Source organism: Arvicola amphibius, chromosome 4, assembly GCF_903992535.2.
Source record: "Arvicola amphibius chromosome 4, mArvAmp1.2, whole genome shotgun sequence".
Classification (NCBI taxonomy): domain Eukaryota; kingdom Metazoa; phylum Chordata; class Mammalia; order Rodentia; family Cricetidae; genus Arvicola; species Arvicola amphibius.
Genome location: NC_052050.1, coordinates 89270456 through 89287935, shown reverse-complemented (window position 1 = coordinate 89287935; position 17480 = coordinate 89270456). Strand labels below are relative to the sequence as shown.

Here is a 17480-nt window from a genome sequence, read left to right as displayed (position 1 = left end):
ATTTTCTTCTTTCAGCCTGGTCAGTACCGGGAGTTCAGTAGAGAGACACCACACTCAGTTTTCACGATTGCCCTTGGAAGAATTGGCTGCAACCTGGGCTGCATAATTTAATTTATATATATATATATACTATAAATTTTATAAATATATCTATTTATATTCATAAAATATCTCAATATAATATATAATTATATTTTTTACCCCAAGACCGGGTAGCCCTGACTTTCCTGGAACTCACTCTGTAAACTCAGAGATCTACCTGTCTCTGCCTCCTACAGGCGTGTGCCACCACCACCTGGCTTACAAATATTCTTTAAAGCAGTTTTACTTGCTTCATCGGATGCCTACTGAAAAAGCCTTCTCTTCCTTATGATTGCTTCCCCAAGTTCTCCTGTAGGGCTTTCAGTTTGCAACCATATCTGTAATATGTTTGGAATGTATCCCTTTGGTACCCAGGGGAGTGCATCCAATACTGACAAGAAACTCAGTTATCCAATTCTCAGGGGTGCAAAAAGAACACCTCCCTCTTCCATTTAGTCATTTATACCTTTCCCGCAGAGTGTGGCTACAGTGGATTGGGGGTAGGGGACTTTGGGCAGCTGGAGGTTCAGTTCAAGTCAAGGTCAGCGTGCACCTTCCTGGGATGCTAATTCTGGTTTACTTATTGCTGGGCTCTGTACTACTGCCCTCCGGATTTAACATCCTACGGGTTCCAGTTCACACCTATGCTACCCTTTTTTTTTTTTTTGCGTGGCCCCTCTGTTCCGTTCCCATGTCTTGAATAATTCTGTCTCCGGCCCCCAAATGAGTCCCATGTAACTCTTCTGAGTGTCCCAAGCCTTCGACATGAATACTTAATCCATGAATCCTATGGCGCCTCCCCTACAACAATTTTCCCCACCTCCAATACCTTGAGACTCCAGTCCCATGCTCTCTCATGTCCCGCAAGACCCCTCTGCCCTGACTCCACCCGGGTCCCATGTAGGTAGCCCTCTCCTCCGTATCTCATCTTGTGTCCAGCGTGACCTTTGTGTCCCCTTTGCCCCGCGCGACCTTTGCCTTGTGTCCCACCTCATCCTGTGTCTACCACGTGACACCTACCCTCTTGTACCCCAAAGAGTTCTACAGGACCCTCCATACTGTGCTTTCCATCCCTTGTCCCCTCAAGCTACGTGATCGCCCTTTAATCCGTGTCCCCCCCCCCCCTCTCCAAAGGCGACCTTCCTGGGCCCCTGCTGCCCAACTCCCCTCTGGCCAAGGTGACGCGGTCCCGCACCCTCAGGGACCTAGACAGCCCGCCGGTTCCCTGCGGGGCGGGGCGGGGCCTCGGAGGCGGAAGTGCCCGGGGCGCTGGCTGCAGGTCTGGCCGAGCCATGGGAGCTCGGGGCAGAGGCAGCGGCGCTGGCCGCAGAGGCGGCGGGTGCTGCCCAGGCAGGGGCAAGCGGCGCGGGACGCGGGCGGGGTAGCGCGGGCCGAGCGCGGAGTCATGGGCCGGGTTGGGGCCGGGGGCGCGGCGCGGGCGGCAGCGCCGCTGCTGTTGCTGCTGCTCCTCACTCGGCCCCTGCCTGCCGCCGCCGGCGACAGCAAGAAGAGCGGTGAGCCCGCACGGGCCTACTGCGCCATCCGAGGCGCGGGCCGGGGGCAAGGGGGGTTGCGGGGGAGGGGAGGTCGCGGGGCGGATTGTGACTCACGGGAGGCAACTGTGCGCTCACCTGGTGCGGCGATGTTGCTCTGTTCTCACTCTGGGTTGCGCCCCCTGTGGGGCGTCCGGGGCTAAGAAATCCCCATGCTCGCTTTTCTGTCCCCGGGCCCGCCGAGTTCGCTCACTTGCAGTGTACCCTCCCGGTCCCTCTCCCTTGTGGCACCTAAGAGCTGGGAGGTAGAGGAACTTATCAATGAAGAATAGCCGAACCATGGTGGCACAAGGGTCATCATTTGTTCTGATAGAAGGGAAGAGCTGGAGAAAGTTGGCCAGACTCTGTACTAGGGGTCCAGCAAGCATTTTGTTCCTATTCCAGTCCCAGGAAGGTCACTCTTGATTACTGACTTTGCTTCTCACCGATTATACTGTATTGCCGGCTGGCCCTAGAGATGCTGGCTCACCAGAATGGATGTAACAAAAGGGTCCTTCTTCTAGGGGAGTTTTCCAGCTGCTCTTTGCATTTCTGCTCTCTAAGCCGGTACATCTTGGACTATGGCTTGCTAGCCCCTCTGGGCTGTGCTTGAGGCAGGACTGGTGGACAGTGAGACTCTAGACATTTGGAAATGGGCAAGATGGGTACCTGTCCAGTATTGCCTGGAACTCCCCAGTCCTGTGTGCTACCTGATGTTCCTGAGACAGTTCCTGTCGCTCTTTTCCCACTTTCTGATTCCACCCGCCCTGATCCCCAGGCTTCTCTGAAGTACTGCTCCTCGGAGAGGTGCCTGGAGCAGACGGGAGTTTGTTCAGCTGGCCCTCCCCATCCTTCCAACTGTTGCTTGGGGCTCACCCTATCATGCCAATTGTCCAGGTCCAATACATTCAACAAAATAACTGGGTATTTCATCAAGGCAGCCTGGAGGGGTTGTTTAGACATGAGAATTTGGTACCTGGTCTTAAGGCAACCTTGAGTAGGTCTCATCTAAGTATTCAAACATCACAAATGTCAGCTCTATTCCAAGTGACCTTCCTCACAAAGGCTTTGTGGGGCCCAAAGACTTTTCCCTTAGCAGGCCAGCACATTGTAGGATGGCCTCTCACCTGGTTTCCTCAGAGGTCACAGTCCTAGGGGTGAGGACTCTGTCCTGCCTCAGCTAGGAAAGCAATATTCTGCCTCTCAGTTTTTTTCTGCTCCATTGCATGTCACCACCTTAGGGCGCTTAGCAGCTCCTGGTACTCAGACCTCAACCTGATGAATGGGTCCCTGAGAGCTGGGAATTTACTGAGGAAGCCTCACTCTGCCCTGCCCCCATGCCAGGCTCTTTGGCAGCTCCCTTAGCTTCCTTCCAGAAGGCTCCTATCTTTTCTCCAGGTGCCTCTGTTGGGAGGAGTCACATGGCTGGCAAGAAAGCCAGCTGCTCACCTGACTCCCCTCTCCCCTCTCCTGGGGGAGCCAGGCAGGCACCACTTTCACAGTGGGGCAAAGGGAGGCTTTCTGAGTGGGAAGGATGCCAACAGTACTATGTTTCTCTTAAAGCACTTTATTACTCATTAACCTCAAAGGGACAGGCAGTCTACCTTAGCCTATCCATAGGAATTCAGGGGTCTAGAGAGGTAAGGGACACCCAAGATCATACAGGCACAAAGCCTGAGCTGGCACTAGGAAAGGGGTAGGAGCCTGTAAGGGTTCTTACAGGGCCTGAGGCCATGTGGTGCCCTAGTCTGGGAGCTTTATCTACCTGGTTGTCTGCTTTGTCTTTGTCACTCCAAGCATGGATATGTGCCCTGAGGGCAGTTGGTGGTGTCAGCCATTTGGAACGGAGAAGCCTTCTGCCCCTTGTTGTCTGTTTCTTAAGAGACAGGGTTCCTCTGTGACAATCCTGGCTGTCCTCAAACTCACAGGGATCCACCTGTCTCTGCCTCCCAAGTACTGGGACTAAAGGCGTGTACCACCTCTGCCTGGCTGTCCCTTGGTTCTTATGGCTGTCCAGGCTTCTGGACAGAAGTCCCTCTTCATGGTCTTTCTGAGTAGGGATCTGGCTGTGTCCTAAGTCATAACCGATTGGAGAGGCAACTACCTTCTGGACCAAGCCTTCCTACCTGCCCACGTGGTTAGGAGAGGTTCAGAGGAGGTGAGGTGGGAGGGAGGAGCCTTTGCGATGGTCCAGTGATCAAGGCAGATATCAGTGTGTGTGGGGGGCGGTGGGGGAATCACCTTCCTGACTACCCCCTGTTGTGTTTCAGTCTCCATCTCTTGGCCAGGATGCCTCAGGATGTAATGCAGGGGGTGGAGCTAACTAACCAACAGAAAGAAAGAGCTTACTGGCCCTGGGTGGGTCCATCTGAAGGTGGTGGGTGCTAGGGGCTACTGACTTCACTGTTGGCAGGATGCTGCCGTGTGAGAAGGCAAAGTCCCCTGTGAATAGGCAGTGGCCATCTAGGGGGAGGAGGCAGAGGAATAACTGCTCATTGTTAGGAGAAACTTGAGATGATTGCAGACAACATCTAGGTGCCAGAAGGTGTTTTCTTCCTTGGCTAAGATTGACGGATGAGTGACAGTCCAGAGGTGGTCTAAGACCTGATATCCATGTGGCCTCATTCTTCCTATCTGCTCCACCTACCTGACTGTTACCTTTTCCTTATAGAGGCTGGGCTGGTATCTGAACACTTCTCTCAGGCCCCACAGAAGCTGTCATTCTACAGCTGGTATGGCAGCACCCGGCTCTTCCACTTCCGCGTGCCCCCAGACACAGTGCTGCTTCGCTGGCTGCTGCACGTGTCCCAGAGCGGTCCCTCATGCACTGACGTAGAGATCACGGTGTAGGTACCCAGTGTTCTGTCCCTAGCACCCATGCCTGGCTAAAATCCTGTCCCTGACTCTTGACCTGATCTCTTCCAGGCATTTCCGCTATGGCGCCCCTCCTGTCATCAACCCGCTGGGCACTAGCTTCCCTGATAACACCTTGAGCCAGGCCTCCTTCCACATCAGGGCATTGCTGAGCACCATGCTACTGGGCAACACCTCTGTCAACATCTCTCACCCAGCCCCTGGGGACTGGTTTGTGGTGGCTCACCTCCCTCCCTCTTCCCAGAAGATCGAGGTGAAGGTGAGGGGGCTGACTTCCTGGGATGAAGGCCAAATCCCCTGAAGCATGGAGGACTACCAACCTCTTGTCCACCTCTTGAGGCAGACCTTACTGTTCTCTTAGCTAAAGCAACTCTGGGTTCAACTCTGTTTCCCCTCAAAGCTCTTCTCCTTTGGCCTACATCCTGCATTCTCTGACCCCATCACTCCCTGCCTTGTTCTCTCCCAGGGCTCTGTTCCTACCTGTGCCTACTTCTTCCAGCCTGATATGCTGGCCATGAGGGTGGTTGAAGTCTCCATCCTAGAGCCTGATGTCCCCCTCCCAAAGACGCTGCTCTCCCACGCCAGCTACCTCAAGTGAGTGGAGATGGGGAGGTCAAGTCTGTCCCATAGCCCCAACCTTTGGGTCTAGAGCGGGGGTAGTGCCACTGTCTCATCCTGCAGGCGAGAAGGCTGTACCTAGAGACATGTTGGGAAGAGAGCCAGATACCTTCCCTAAGCAGATTAGAGGAAGTAAGTTCACAGTATGAGCTAGTGAGTCTGAGTCACCACCTTGCCACAGGATCTTTGTCCCTGAATACACCCAGGAGCTTCGGTTGGACCTGCAGGGCTGTGTGTCCAGTGTGAGCCCCGGCTGCCCAGTGCGTCTCACAGTGGGTGCATCCACCCTGCCTAGAAACTTCCAAAAGGTGCTGAGTTGCACTGGTCTCACTCCATCCTGCCATTTGCTGCTGTCCACACCACCCTGGGGCCGGTGGCTACAAGTGACAGTTGAGAGCCTGGCAGGACCTCATGTGTCAGTGGTCTTCAATGTTGAAGCTGCCTTTACAGGTGGGCTACATGGGAGAGAGGGGTGGACTGGCTCTGCTTACCTCCCCCAAAACTCCAGACTTTCCTCTGGCTGAGCCCCTTGTCCTCTTGACAGTGTGCAGGCCATGGAGTGTGACCTTCCATCGTCTTATGCAAAACAACCCAAACCAGAGCCATGACACCTCTGTGGGCCGACTGTCCCAAAGCCCTGCCCACTGGGAACTGGGCAGGAGTGGTGGCATAAGCAGTGGCCCCTTCTGTCTCCTGAACTATCCAGTCATGAGAGAAGACACGGACGTGGTGTCTGTACACTTCCAACCCCTGAATGGGGCCTTCGTGATGGTGTATGCAAACATACCTTCTGTAATGCAGCTCCGTCTTGACACAGGCATGGACAGCGGGGGCTCTCTCATCATCAGTCTGAGGGCTAACCAGGTATCCTCTGGAAGCCTACTGAAGCAGTCTATAGTTGCTTGTGACCTGGGCTTATCTCAGGGTACAGAGTAACTTCAGCATTGAGACTGGGGTGGGGTGGCCTTTCAGGCCCTAGCATGATACCAACAGCATGGGCCAGAAAGGGATCCAGTGGAGTAGTGTTCCTATCAGAAGTTATCATAATTTTATCTGTGCAAATTGGCAAGGGAATTGCTAGAACCAGAGACAACTGAAGGGAATTCAGGCCATGGTGAACCTTGGGCTAGCCGGAGGTCCGTCCGTCCCCCGCCACGTAATAAATATTCATCATGACTGAGCTAACATGCAAGGTGAGCAGGCGAGATACCTTTTTAGGGGTGACAGTGGCTAACCTGCACTATTTCCCCTTCCAGACAGAGATCACAAATGGTACCTTGGTAGCAGCTTGTTTGAACGCTGCCTCACCCTTTCTCAGCTTCAACACTTCACTCAACTGTACCACAGGTATTCTTGGCAGGCACTCTTGGTGGAGAGACTGACTGTCCCCTCTAGCCACCTCTGACAGGCCCTCCCACCCTGTGCAGCCTTCTTCCAGGGCCATTCCATGTTTCTGAGTGCCTCATCTCCCACGGTCAACCTCATCATTCCCTACCCGGAGACAGACAACTGGTACCTCTCCTTGCAGCTTGTGTGCCCTGAGAGTTCTGAGTATGTGAATCTGGGTCTGGGCACTGTGATGTGGGCTGGTAGCAGTGAAGGGAAGCATCTGTGTCTTAGGAGGGGTTTTCCTTTTCTACCTGCCCCCACCCCCTAACAGCGCTAGCGGGGGAGGGGGGAATGAGTGTCTCAGCTGTTGAAGCCTGGAGGGCTTAGTGCTGAGCTTGGGAGTCCTGGTGGTGGAAGAACCAGCAGAGCACTGCAGCCAGCCCTCTCAGGCCCTTCCTTTGCAGGGAATGTGAACAGGCCGTAGCTCGTGTGGAGACCATCTTGTATCTGGTGCCCTGTTTGAATGACTGTGGGCCTTATGGCCAGTGCCTCTTGCTCCGTAGATACGGCTATCTGTATGCAGGCTGCAGCTGCAAAGCAGGTGAGGATGATGTGCAGAGAAATCTCCCTCCCCCTCCTTCCCGTGCTCCCCGTGGTCTCCCCACCCCCACCCCACTCCAGGCATATGGGCACTGAGGCATTTGCAGGGGAGGTGTTGCCTCCTGACCTTGGCATTGCTTGCGTCCTGCCTGCCCTGACTGCACACATCCATCCAGCCCCTACAACTGTTGCCCTTGCCCGTGCTTGTCCATGCCTATGTCCAGCTGCTCACACTTTTCTTGTGACTACATGCTGGTCCACACTTTTCATGGCAGTGTCTGCATATTCACACTTGCTCCCATCTGTCCCTGCTCGCCACATTCGTCCCTACACGTCCAAATATCTCCATATCTGTCCCTGCCAACTCATATCTATTCATACCTGCCCCTACCTACTCATACTTGTCCATATATCCTTCTCCAAGCTTATGCCCGCTCACAGCTGGGCATACGTGTTCACACTTGCCAGTATCTACACACACCTGTCCATAGTTCTTCCCCACTGCCCATGACTGCCTGTGCAAACTATGCTTCTCCTTACTTCTTCACACTTGCCCAGACCTGCTGTGAGTGCACACGCTTGTCCCATGTCTGCATGCATCTTCCACATTCGACCCAGCTTGCCCACAGCTGTCCCCACTTGCCCATGCTTGCCCACTGTCTCTGCCAGTCCCTGTTGGTACCAATTTCCTCCTACCACGCCTGTGGATTCCATTAGGCTTGTGTCTATACCTCCTCCATCTGGGTGAGGATGAGGCCTGAAAGTTCGTAAGCCGCCTATCTGCTTCCAGCACACATGTAGGTATTGTGTGGCCCCCTAGGTTGGCGCGGGTGGAGCTGCACCGACAACAGCACAGCCCAGACTGTGGCCCAGCAGAGGGCAGCCACGCTCCTGCTCACGCTCAGCAACCTCATGTTCCTGGCCCCCATAGCTGTGTCCCTGCACCGGTCCTTCCTGGTTGAGGCTTCTGTCTACTTTTACACCATGTTCTTCTCCACGGTAGGGTTGGCCCTAATCCCTTCGGGAAATTGGGTGGGGCGGTCAGGGCTACTGCTCACTGCTGTACCTCACAGTTCTACCACGCCTGTGACCAGCCGGGGGAGGCAGTGTTGTGCATCCTCAGCTATGACACACTTCAGTACTGCGACTTTCTGGGCTCAGGGGCGTCCACCTGGGTGACAATTCTTTGCATGGCCCGTCTGAAGACAATCCTGAAACAGGTGAGTGCCCTCTGATGCCAAGCCGGGGCTCCAGGGAAGTAAAGGCCTTCGCACACAGTATGTGGAGTGACAAAGGGATGAAGCAGAAAGGGCTGGGAGCCATCTCAAATGATAACTAGCCGCTCTTCTTGGGGGAAGTCATGGGAAGCTGTGGAGGAAAGGTGTGCTCATCTGAGGACTCCAGGAAGGAAGATGGCGTTTCAGGACCCTAATCTCAAAGAGGAGCCGGGCCATGCCTCCCCAAAAAGCCTCAACCATGCTCCTGGGTTCCTTGTTCTAGGGCACTCTGGGGACTTTATGCAGCAGGTGGACAGTGGAGATGACTCTAGTACTTGTGAACTATGGCCACTGTCTGCAGGCTGGGTACTCGCCAGAGGCATGCTTAGAAGCTCCATGATCATATGAAAAAGTAGGCAAGGAATATTCTGAAGAGTCCTGTGGACTGAGCGCTAAGCATATGAACTGCCCACTGGCTGTGGGCAGATGTGTTGATGGAGACTTAGGTATGGGTCCTCTTCAAGGGAGCATTTAAGGTCATCCTGATGGGAGACCCTGGAAGGCTTGATATACAGCATCATGCAAGTATGGTCAAGACTGCCCATTAGGGGTATACATCACCACCTAGTCCTCAGAAGGTTCTGTGTTCACTTTTGGACAGTTAAGGCGCTAGAGGAAGGACACTTCCCTCTCAGGTGGCTGAGCAGGAATAGTTCAAAATAGTCAAAACCTGCCAATAACTCCAAGAGGAGCTGGTGGATGTGCCAGAATGGCGAGAAACTGATAATGGGTACCAAGCAAACCTGATCACCAGTACTTTTGTCTTATGCCATCATAGATGAGTTTAGCTAAAGGCTCCCCATGACCCCACAAACCGTCCCTGTGTCTCTCCCAGGTCCTGTTTGTCCTGGGCACACTGGTCATCGCCATGTCCTTGCAGATGGATCGCAGGGGCATCTGGAACTTGATGGGACCCTGCCTCTTTGCCTTTGTGATCATGGCCTCCATGTGGGTAAGGAACAGGGCCCATAGGTTCTCCTGTTTAGACTTAGCAAGAAGAGAACCAAGCCCTTAATTTTCGTTATGATCCCAGTTTTGCTAGAAGGGCTCCAAAACTCCACACCTGCTCAGAGCTAGTAGCAGCCACTCATAGAGCCCCAGTATGGCTGTGCGCCTGAGGTCTTGACCTGAGGACCGCTAGCCATGCGTCTGTATGCAGTTCTGCTGCCTAGACCTAGATAGGCTCTGTAACTCCTGGGAACTGCAGTTGCACTTGGCCGGCACTCACATTCTTGTGGCTATTCACTCCAGATGTACCGCTGTGGGCACCGGCGTCAGTGCTACCCCACCTCGTGGCAGCGCTGGGTCTTCTACCTCCTGCCCGGCATCTCCATGGCCTCTGTAGGTATCGCCATCTACACCTCCATGATGACCAGTGAAAATTACTACTACACGCACAGCATTTGGCACATGCTATTGGCTGGTAGTGCGGCTTTCCTCCTGCCACCGCCAGAGGAGCAGGCCGAGTCGTGGGCTTGCTTGCACAAGTTCCCTTGTCACTATCAGATCTGCAGGAATGACCGGGATGAGCTGTACACGGTGACGTGATAGACATGGCTGGCTCAAGGACACCTGATACTCTGATGACCTCTTCAGCTAGGGCAGGGACAAGAGAGGTGCCTATCTAGCCAGACCAGGTTTCCACCTGAATAAAATTGTCCTGCGACCCTTGGCTTCTTTTCCCAGAGGAGAGGACTCCTCCATCCCTAAATCTCTGTGGCTGCTGCCACTGTCCTCTGTAGGTCCCAGCTGCTTCTACCTGGAGACCGCAGGTACCATTTGTGGGCGAATCACTATGTTAAGGTTGAAGATAGAGATAAGGGATCCCTATTGTCCCATTTGCTTGTGAAGCTGTAATGTGAGACATACAAGGCAAGGAAGCCTGAGTCCATAGAGACCACTGTCCCTAACAGCATGTACCATCCTGCCTTGGCATGGGGATGCCCTGTTGCTGCCATTGCTGTGGATGAGTCCAGGAGCTGATAAGGCCCGGGGTGGGGGGGCATGCACTGTCCCTCGTTCTCTGTTGGAGCCACAGATCCTGAGAAGAACCTGGACTGGCGGGGTACTCAGCTGTATGAGGAGTGGCCCCAGAAGGCACACACTACCCTACTTATGTGCCCTCCTCATCCTAAAGGTCCTACCTAGGTCCTAGTCTAGTGAGCGTTAATTTGTGTTGTCCCTAGGATGCTGACCCCCTACTGAATCAGCTGAGGTTTCAGGAGAGGGTTCTGGAGCCCTGGCCCAATCTTTCTGGTGCCTCCTGGGGGCTCTAAACTGATTGGTGCAGTGGTCCTGTTCCACTGTGAGGGCCAACTGCCTTGTGGCCTTGGACCTTTTGTCCTGGTTTTGTCGGGATATGGACTTTCTGGGCTGCTCCCCCAGCTACTGACACCCTTTATTTGGCCACCAAAGCACACTTCAGCCCCCGAAAGGGGAAACATGTATATACTGTTGGGGGTAGCTGGGTAAAATGTTAAACTGTTCTATGAAGGCATATTTTTATGTAATTGATTAATTTAATATTCTATAATGATTTTTCAAACCAAACGAGTGTTTTACGTTTTTCTTCTTGCGTCCCTGGAGGGAAAGGGAGGCTGGACCCCATTTCTAACAGGCCTGCCAAAGCTGCTAGGGAACTCCCGGGCTGCACTTGGTAGACGGTACCTTAAACCATTGCAGTCTTAGATAATTTCCCACGGTTCCTAAAGAAGGCTGTGGCAAAGGGACTGTTTTAGATGGATGGGCATTGCTACCAATCGGCAGTGAGCAAAGGGACGCGTTCGGCGACGCTCTTCCGGATCCGGTTCCGGCGGACGCGAGCGCGCAACTTTCAGAGGTAGAGGGTCACGCAATGCCTCTGCACAAGTATCCTGTGTACCTGTGGCAGAAGCTGCGGCTGCGGCAGGGCATCTATGCGCGCTTGCCCGCCCATTTCTTGCGCTCGCTGGAAGAAGAACGAACCCCCACCCCGGTACACTACAGACCTCACGGAGTCAAGTTCAAGATCAACCCGAAGAACGGGCAGCGCGAGCGAGTTGAGGACGTACCCATTTCAGTTCACTACCCTCCAGAGTCCCAGCAGGGGCTGTGGGGTGGAGAGGGCCTGATTTTGGGCTACAGATATGCCAACAACGACAAGGTGGGTGCGGGCTGTTATGCATGCTGTGTTGGGCAGGCTCTGCTCTGGGCGCTGCAGACCGTCTGCCTGGCTGACACAAGCGCTTGGCTTACGGATCATGCTAACAAGTGGAGCGGCGAGAATTTGGAAAAAACTCCAATGACAGCGTCAAGTGGGGTCCTGAAGTGGGGTGGTCCTGATCAGGTAGCCATCAAGATTAAGGATGGAGTGGGGCTGCGACGGAACAGGGTGATTTCCTAGCTTGAGGTCTTGGGTTCAAATTTCTAGCACCACAGAGATGAAAGGACGGATAGATTTGAGGCTTGTGCTGAAGAGGAGGGAGAGGTGAGCTCTGGTTGTCATCTGCCAGTTTCTATGAGCATTTGTCTAATTCTTGTGACAGGAGACCTTTGCTCCTCCCACATAAAAATGATAAACTGAGATATTTGGATTCAGGCAGCTTACAAAGTCCGGAGCCTGGAATCGATCGATCATTCTGGTGGAACACTACTCCTAGCTAAGTGTTGTGGGAGGAGAGTGTTTAACGCCTTCCAGGATGCCACTCGCTGGCTTGTGGCAGTTGTTCAGTTGTGCCAGCATCTGGAACACATACAAGCAGCATGAGGGCTAGCTGGAGAAAAGCAGACGTGTATGTGAGCATCCAGGTCCAGCCCCAGGATCCCTGTCCAGCAGCAGCGGTTTTGTGGAGGGCAAGCTCACATAGCCCAGCTCCCAGAGGGTGTTTTGGGGGCTCACTTGGTCTGTAGTGAAGCACCCCAGCAGTCATCAACAGGTCTCTCTTGCACGCTCAGCTCTCGGCGAAGGTGAAGAAGGTGTGGAAGCCTCAGCTGTTCACTCGGGAGCTTTACAGTGAAATCCTGGACAAGAAGTTCACCGTGACTGTGACCATGAGGACCCTGGATCTCATTGATGAGGCCTACGGGTTCGACTTCTATATTCTCAAGGCAAGCAGGGGTTAGTGCACTACAGAGTCTTGTCAGTCAAGGGAGGTGCAGAGCAGAATGTATGGGGTGTGTGAGTGTGTGTGTGTGTGTGTGTGTGTGTGTGTGTGTGTGTGTGAGGGGGAGTACATGGCACCCAGACTACCTATTACAAGTCTTAGCAAAACCCAGTGGGCCCGCTTGCTCTTTGGTGCAGTCCCAGTCCTGCTTTCAGGAAGGTCACTTGTGAATGGTTGTACCACCACTGATTACTCTTCTCTTGGCATTCTGAAGAGGAACCTGCAGGGTCAGCTGGTAGGGTGGGTGGGACCCTGCTATAGCACCTGGCCCTATGTGAATCTTCTGCCAGACCCCAAAGGAAGACTTGTGTTCCAAGTTTGGCATGGACCTGAAGCGAGGGATGCTGTTGAGGCTTGCTCGCCAGGACCCCCAGTTACACCCTGATGACCCCGAACGGAGACTAGCCATCTATGAGAAGTACAAGGTCAGAGTTTCCCCATCCTGCTCGCTGCCTGAGGCTTCTGGCCTGGCCTGCACTTCATCGAGTCTTTTTTCTGCTTGCTCAGAGTTTTGTCATCCCGGAGGCAGAGGCTGAGTGGGTTGGCCTGACGCTGGAGGAGGCTGTGGAGAAACAGAGGCTCCTGGAGGAAAAGGTGAGCACCTGGGAACTGGCCACTGAGGTCGAGTAATGGGAGCTGCTTTGGACAGAGACTAGCATTTGGGGACTGCCGCACTTAAGTGATGCTATATATTTGGCTCCTGCCACTTTGACGAAGCATGGCGTGGTTCCTCTCCTGAAGTCCTTTCTTTGCTTCCGCTGGATGCTTAGGGACCTTTAGCACTGAGTGTTTACTTGGCCACTCAGCATCCCCTAGGATCTTCCTTTTGTGTCTGTTTCCCAGAAACGTCTAAAGCCTGTGGTAGCCATCAGTACAGGGAAGCCTTGGTGTCAAGAGAAAGCAATCCTGTTCTGGTGGTTAGGCTCTCTGCCCTCTAGGATGACATGCAGTCTTTGTTTTTTTTGTTTGTTTGTTTGTTTGTTTGTTTGTTTTTTGGTTTTTCGAGACAGGGTTTCTCTGTAGCTTTAGAGCCTGGCCTGGAACTAGTTTGAGGAATGGCCTCGAACTCACAGAGATCGCCTGTCTTTGCCTCCCGAGTGCTGGGATTAAAGATGTGCAACACCACCGCCCTGCTTGTTTTTTTTTGTTGTTGTTGTTGTTTTGTTTTTTGTTGTTTTTTTTTTTTTCCAAGACTGGATCTCTATGTAGCCCTGGCTGTCCATGACTTTGGCTATCTCCGGCTCTCCCATACCCCATTTTCTTCCCATGTTCAGCTAGAAGCGGCTGGCTACCACCCTCCCTAGTGCTCCATCTCTGGGCTACATTGAGCCTTACCATGACCTTTCCCCTTCAGGACCCTGTACCCCTGTTCAAGGTCTACGTAGAGGAGCTGGTCCAGCGGCTTCAGGAGCAGGTTCTGTCCAGGCCAGCAGTGGTGCAGAAGAAAGCTGGTGACCGCGCCTGAACTCCGGGCTCAGCCTTTCCTGTGGGCTTTTAGCATCGTGGACACAGTTGGGGTGGGCACAAGGACCACCTGTGGGCAGTGGGTGAACCCTGCTTGGCATGTGCTGACCACACAGCTCCTGTAGTAGACTGTTCAGAGAACCCTCTGTGCCAGGACTTTTGGGGGCCTGGAGTGGAGCAGATGCCTGTCCAAGCTGGTCAAGTACTTACAGCATTGTAGTTCTTGGGCTTGGAATAAGTCCGAGGCAGTCTGAGCCACAGTAAAGTGTGCTGGTTTGCTTGGGAGTCTGCAGTCCTTCTGTGTGTTCTCGGCCTGGTCATTCCCCTGTCACAGAAACCCAGGGGGACTATTTGCACTGTCCAGCTGTAGCTGTTGGCCCTGCTGAGCTGTGGAGACTGAGGTCCCCTGTGTTGCTTAACTTCCTTAGAGAAGAGGTTCCTCGTGGTTGAGGCATCAAGGGTACAGCAAGATGGAGTTGCTTCTCTCCCAGTGTACATCCCTACCTGTTCCAGAATGTTATCCAGGGCACAGGAAGTAGTCTGGGGCCTGGCACAGGCCTCTGCAGTATGCCCTGCAGAGCTAAAGGGGAAAGCTTCCTGGGTTTAGAGCTTCAGTGATTCAGGAAATGGGGCCACGTGGGCTTAAAGGCCATGACTTCAGCATCCCCGTACTTAACTGCTTCCCTCTACCTGGTGGTTGGGGCTGTGGCTTGGGGTAGGAAGGCAGGCCAATGACCTTGGGGCCTCTTGCCATGAGAGCTGGTGGCTCAGAGGCAGCAACACTGAAACCTATTCCTTTCTCTGGGGAAGACAGGGAGGGTCTCCTCAGTTGTGTGTGGAGGAAGATGAGGTGGTAGTGGGAACTGAGTTCCCAGATCACCACACCTGGCTGGTATAAAAGGGAACATTAAGTACTTGCTTGACCTGGGCCTGGCCACTGGCTGTAGGACTTTGGGGTCCTCTGAGGGGGAGCGATAGGAGTGCTAGTGCTTGATTGTGTTCATAATGCCCAATCCAAAACTGGCATGGAACCATTCTGCCAGTGTAAGAGGGTCTGCACAGAGAGCCATGGGGATCAGGGCTTGCCTTGGGGTCAGAGCCCAAGGGGTGCACCTCAGATTTACTGTCTGTTCTGGCCTTTCTTCCCCTGTGTAGGTGTAGCACATACTACTCTTGCTTTGTGTATAGTTCTTTTTTCTTTTTCCTTTTTTTAAGATTTTATTTATTATGTATACAGTGTTCTGCCTGCATGTATGCCTGCTATCCAGAAGAAGGCACCAGACACCATTACAGATGGTTGTGAGCCACCATGTGGTTGCTGGGATTTAAACTCAGAACCTTTGGAAGAGCAAGCAGTGCTCTTAACCTCTGAGCCATCTCTCCAGCCCCTGTGTATAATTTCTTCGGTTAAAAAGTTTTAATTACATCTATTTAGTGTGCATGTGTGCTTGCACGTGCCCATGGCATGCATGTGGAGGTCAGGGGACAACTTTTGAGAGTTGATTCTTTCCCTTCTACCATGTGGGTTCCAGGGATCAAAGTCAGGACATTAAGCTAGATGGCAAGTGTCTTTCCTGGCTCAGCCATCTCGCTGACTGTAATTTAAATTTTTTTTTTAGCTGGGCAGTGGTGGCGCATGCCTTTAATCCTAGCACTCGGGAGGCAGAGGCAGGCAGATCTTTGAGTTTGAGGCTAGCCTGGTCTACAGAGTGAGTTCCAGGATAGGTAGGGCTGTAACATAAAGAATCCCTGTCTTGGGGGGGAAAAACAGTAAATAAATAAATTTATTTTTACCAGCTGAGCAGTGGTGGTACCTGCCTTTAATCCCAGTACTTTGGAGGCAGAGTCAGGTGTATCTCTATGAGTTTAAGGCCAGCCTGGTGTACAGAGCTAATTCCAGAACAGCCAGGGCTACACAGAGAAACCCTGTGTCCAAATATATGTGTGTGTGTGTGTGTGTGTGTGTGTGTGTAATTTTTTTTAAACCCAAAGCAAACAATACTCGGACAGCTATTGCCTTGGTGAACCCACAAGACCTTGCCTAGTAGTTTATAAATCATTAGTATGGTGCCCACATCACTGGCTTTAAATTTGAGTCTCCTACATTAAACTAATCTCTTCCAGGTAGGGTATGTAATTGTTGTCCTCACTGTCTGCCTTGGTTCAGCCAGCTACCTGCCTGATTATCTCCTTTCTCACTGCCAAGGCCTGTGTTAAGCAGGACCTGTGTAAATTTTTCTGTTGCTTATTCTTTTGGAGACAGAGTCCCACTACGTAGCCCTGGTTGGCCTTGAATTCCAGATCCTCAGGTCTTGTCTCTTCCAAGGGCTGGAACTGTAGATGTTCTACACCCTTAGGCTGGGCTGGGTCCTGTGGGATTTCTTGTTTTTTGTTTCCTGGGGCCTCAAGAGACCTGTAGCTGCCTTGATACAGTCAGAATAGGTCGGGGGCCAGACTCAAGTCTGGCCCTGCCTGCCAGTTTGGGAATTGTGTTCCAGGCAAGTGATCATATGCCACATGCTGTGATTTGAGGATGTGGTTCTGGACCAGGGATTGGGGGTTGCTGAGAAATTGCTCAGGCTGGCCATTGGTGTGCCAGTTGCTGAGTCTGGCCTGAGCAAGTCACTGCTAGTCTCTACTACTGAATTCTAAGGCTGTTCCATTTTCCTGTAGAAGGCCAGGCAGAACTGAGGTGCACTCTGGTGTGGCCCTGACCTTGATTCTCAGAATAGCCCCATTGTAGCGGAGTGTGGTGTTTATTTCTTCCTCATATCCTCACAAATAACTTTTTTTGGTTTTGTTTTTGCTTTTTTTTTGTTGTTGTTGTGTTGTTGCTGTGGTTTTTTTTTTGTTTGTTTGTTTTTAAGATAGGGTCTCACTTTAGCCCAGGAAGGCTTTGAATTTGAGGCAAACTTAATGCCTCACCCTCTTGAGTTCTGAGATTATAGATGTGAGCCATGCCCAACTTTAGAAACATTTTGAGTTAGAAAACTGTGATGCTCCATAGCAAATGATTAACTTATCTCCTTCCCCAGTAAAATGAGTCAGGTAGGCCCCAAACAGACCGCTGTCCTGCCTTCTGAGTGGGCTGAGGGGGTTCCAGCTTGCTGCAGAATGGGAGTGGGGTAACATCGAGCGAGTGTCCCTGCTCACACATGCATGCACATTCACACTGAGGCAAGCCTGTGATAGTAATACAAACCACACAAGGAATAAGGACTGAGATGCAAGCCGTGGGAAACTGTCTGGGAAGTAGCTCTCCGCTCATTTCCTTGCCTCTCACGAGTCCTGAACCTCCACTTCAGCTTCCTTAGCTGCTCTCCCTGGTTCTTTCTGTACCCCAAGAACCATCCTGTCCATCTGCTCTGTGTGTCAGAGCCTGCACTGGGTGTGTGTGGGGGGAGGTAGTAATACTAACCTGCAAAAGGCAGGGATAACTCCCTGCCATGTTTTATGACAACAGTCTGAGGGCAGCCTTCATGTCAAAAGGACTGTAGCTGGCCATGGTGACAAAGGTAGGAGGCTGTTCTGTTGCTGCTGTGCTATTCCTGCACACTGGGGCT

The 17480-nt window shown here is 52.6% G+C and overlaps 2 protein-coding genes across 2 annotated transcripts; both read left to right on the top strand.

The window, feature by feature from the left end:
• Positions 1 to 1449: 1449 nt before the first annotated feature.
• Positions 1450 to 10861, top strand: Pgap6 (post-glycosylphosphatidylinositol attachment to proteins 6). The gene is made up of 13 exons (XM_038327865.1): positions 1450 to 1595; positions 4285 to 4459; positions 4539 to 4746; positions 4954 to 5081; positions 5287 to 5555; positions 5650 to 5969; positions 6362 to 6452; positions 6533 to 6656; positions 6899 to 7035; positions 7855 to 8033; positions 8108 to 8254; positions 9147 to 9263; positions 9563 to 10861. The coding sequence occupies exons 1-13, from the start codon at positions 1487 to 1489 to the stop codon at positions 9857 to 9859; spliced, it is 2301 nt and encodes a 766-aa protein (XP_038183793.1). The 5' UTR covers positions 1450 to 1486; the 3' UTR covers positions 9860 to 10861.
• Positions 10862 to 11106: 245 nt separating this feature from the next.
• On the top strand, positions 11107 to 14202 carry Mrpl28 (mitochondrial ribosomal protein L28). Its single transcript, XM_038327866.1, has 5 exons — positions 11107 to 11453; positions 12245 to 12397; positions 12744 to 12878; positions 12961 to 13047; positions 13808 to 14202. The coding sequence occupies exons 1-5, from the start codon at positions 11166 to 11168 to the stop codon at positions 13916 to 13918; spliced, it is 774 nt and encodes a 257-aa protein (XP_038183794.1). The 5' UTR covers positions 11107 to 11165; the 3' UTR covers positions 13919 to 14202.
• The last annotated feature ends 3278 nt before the right edge of the window (positions 14203 to 17480 follow it).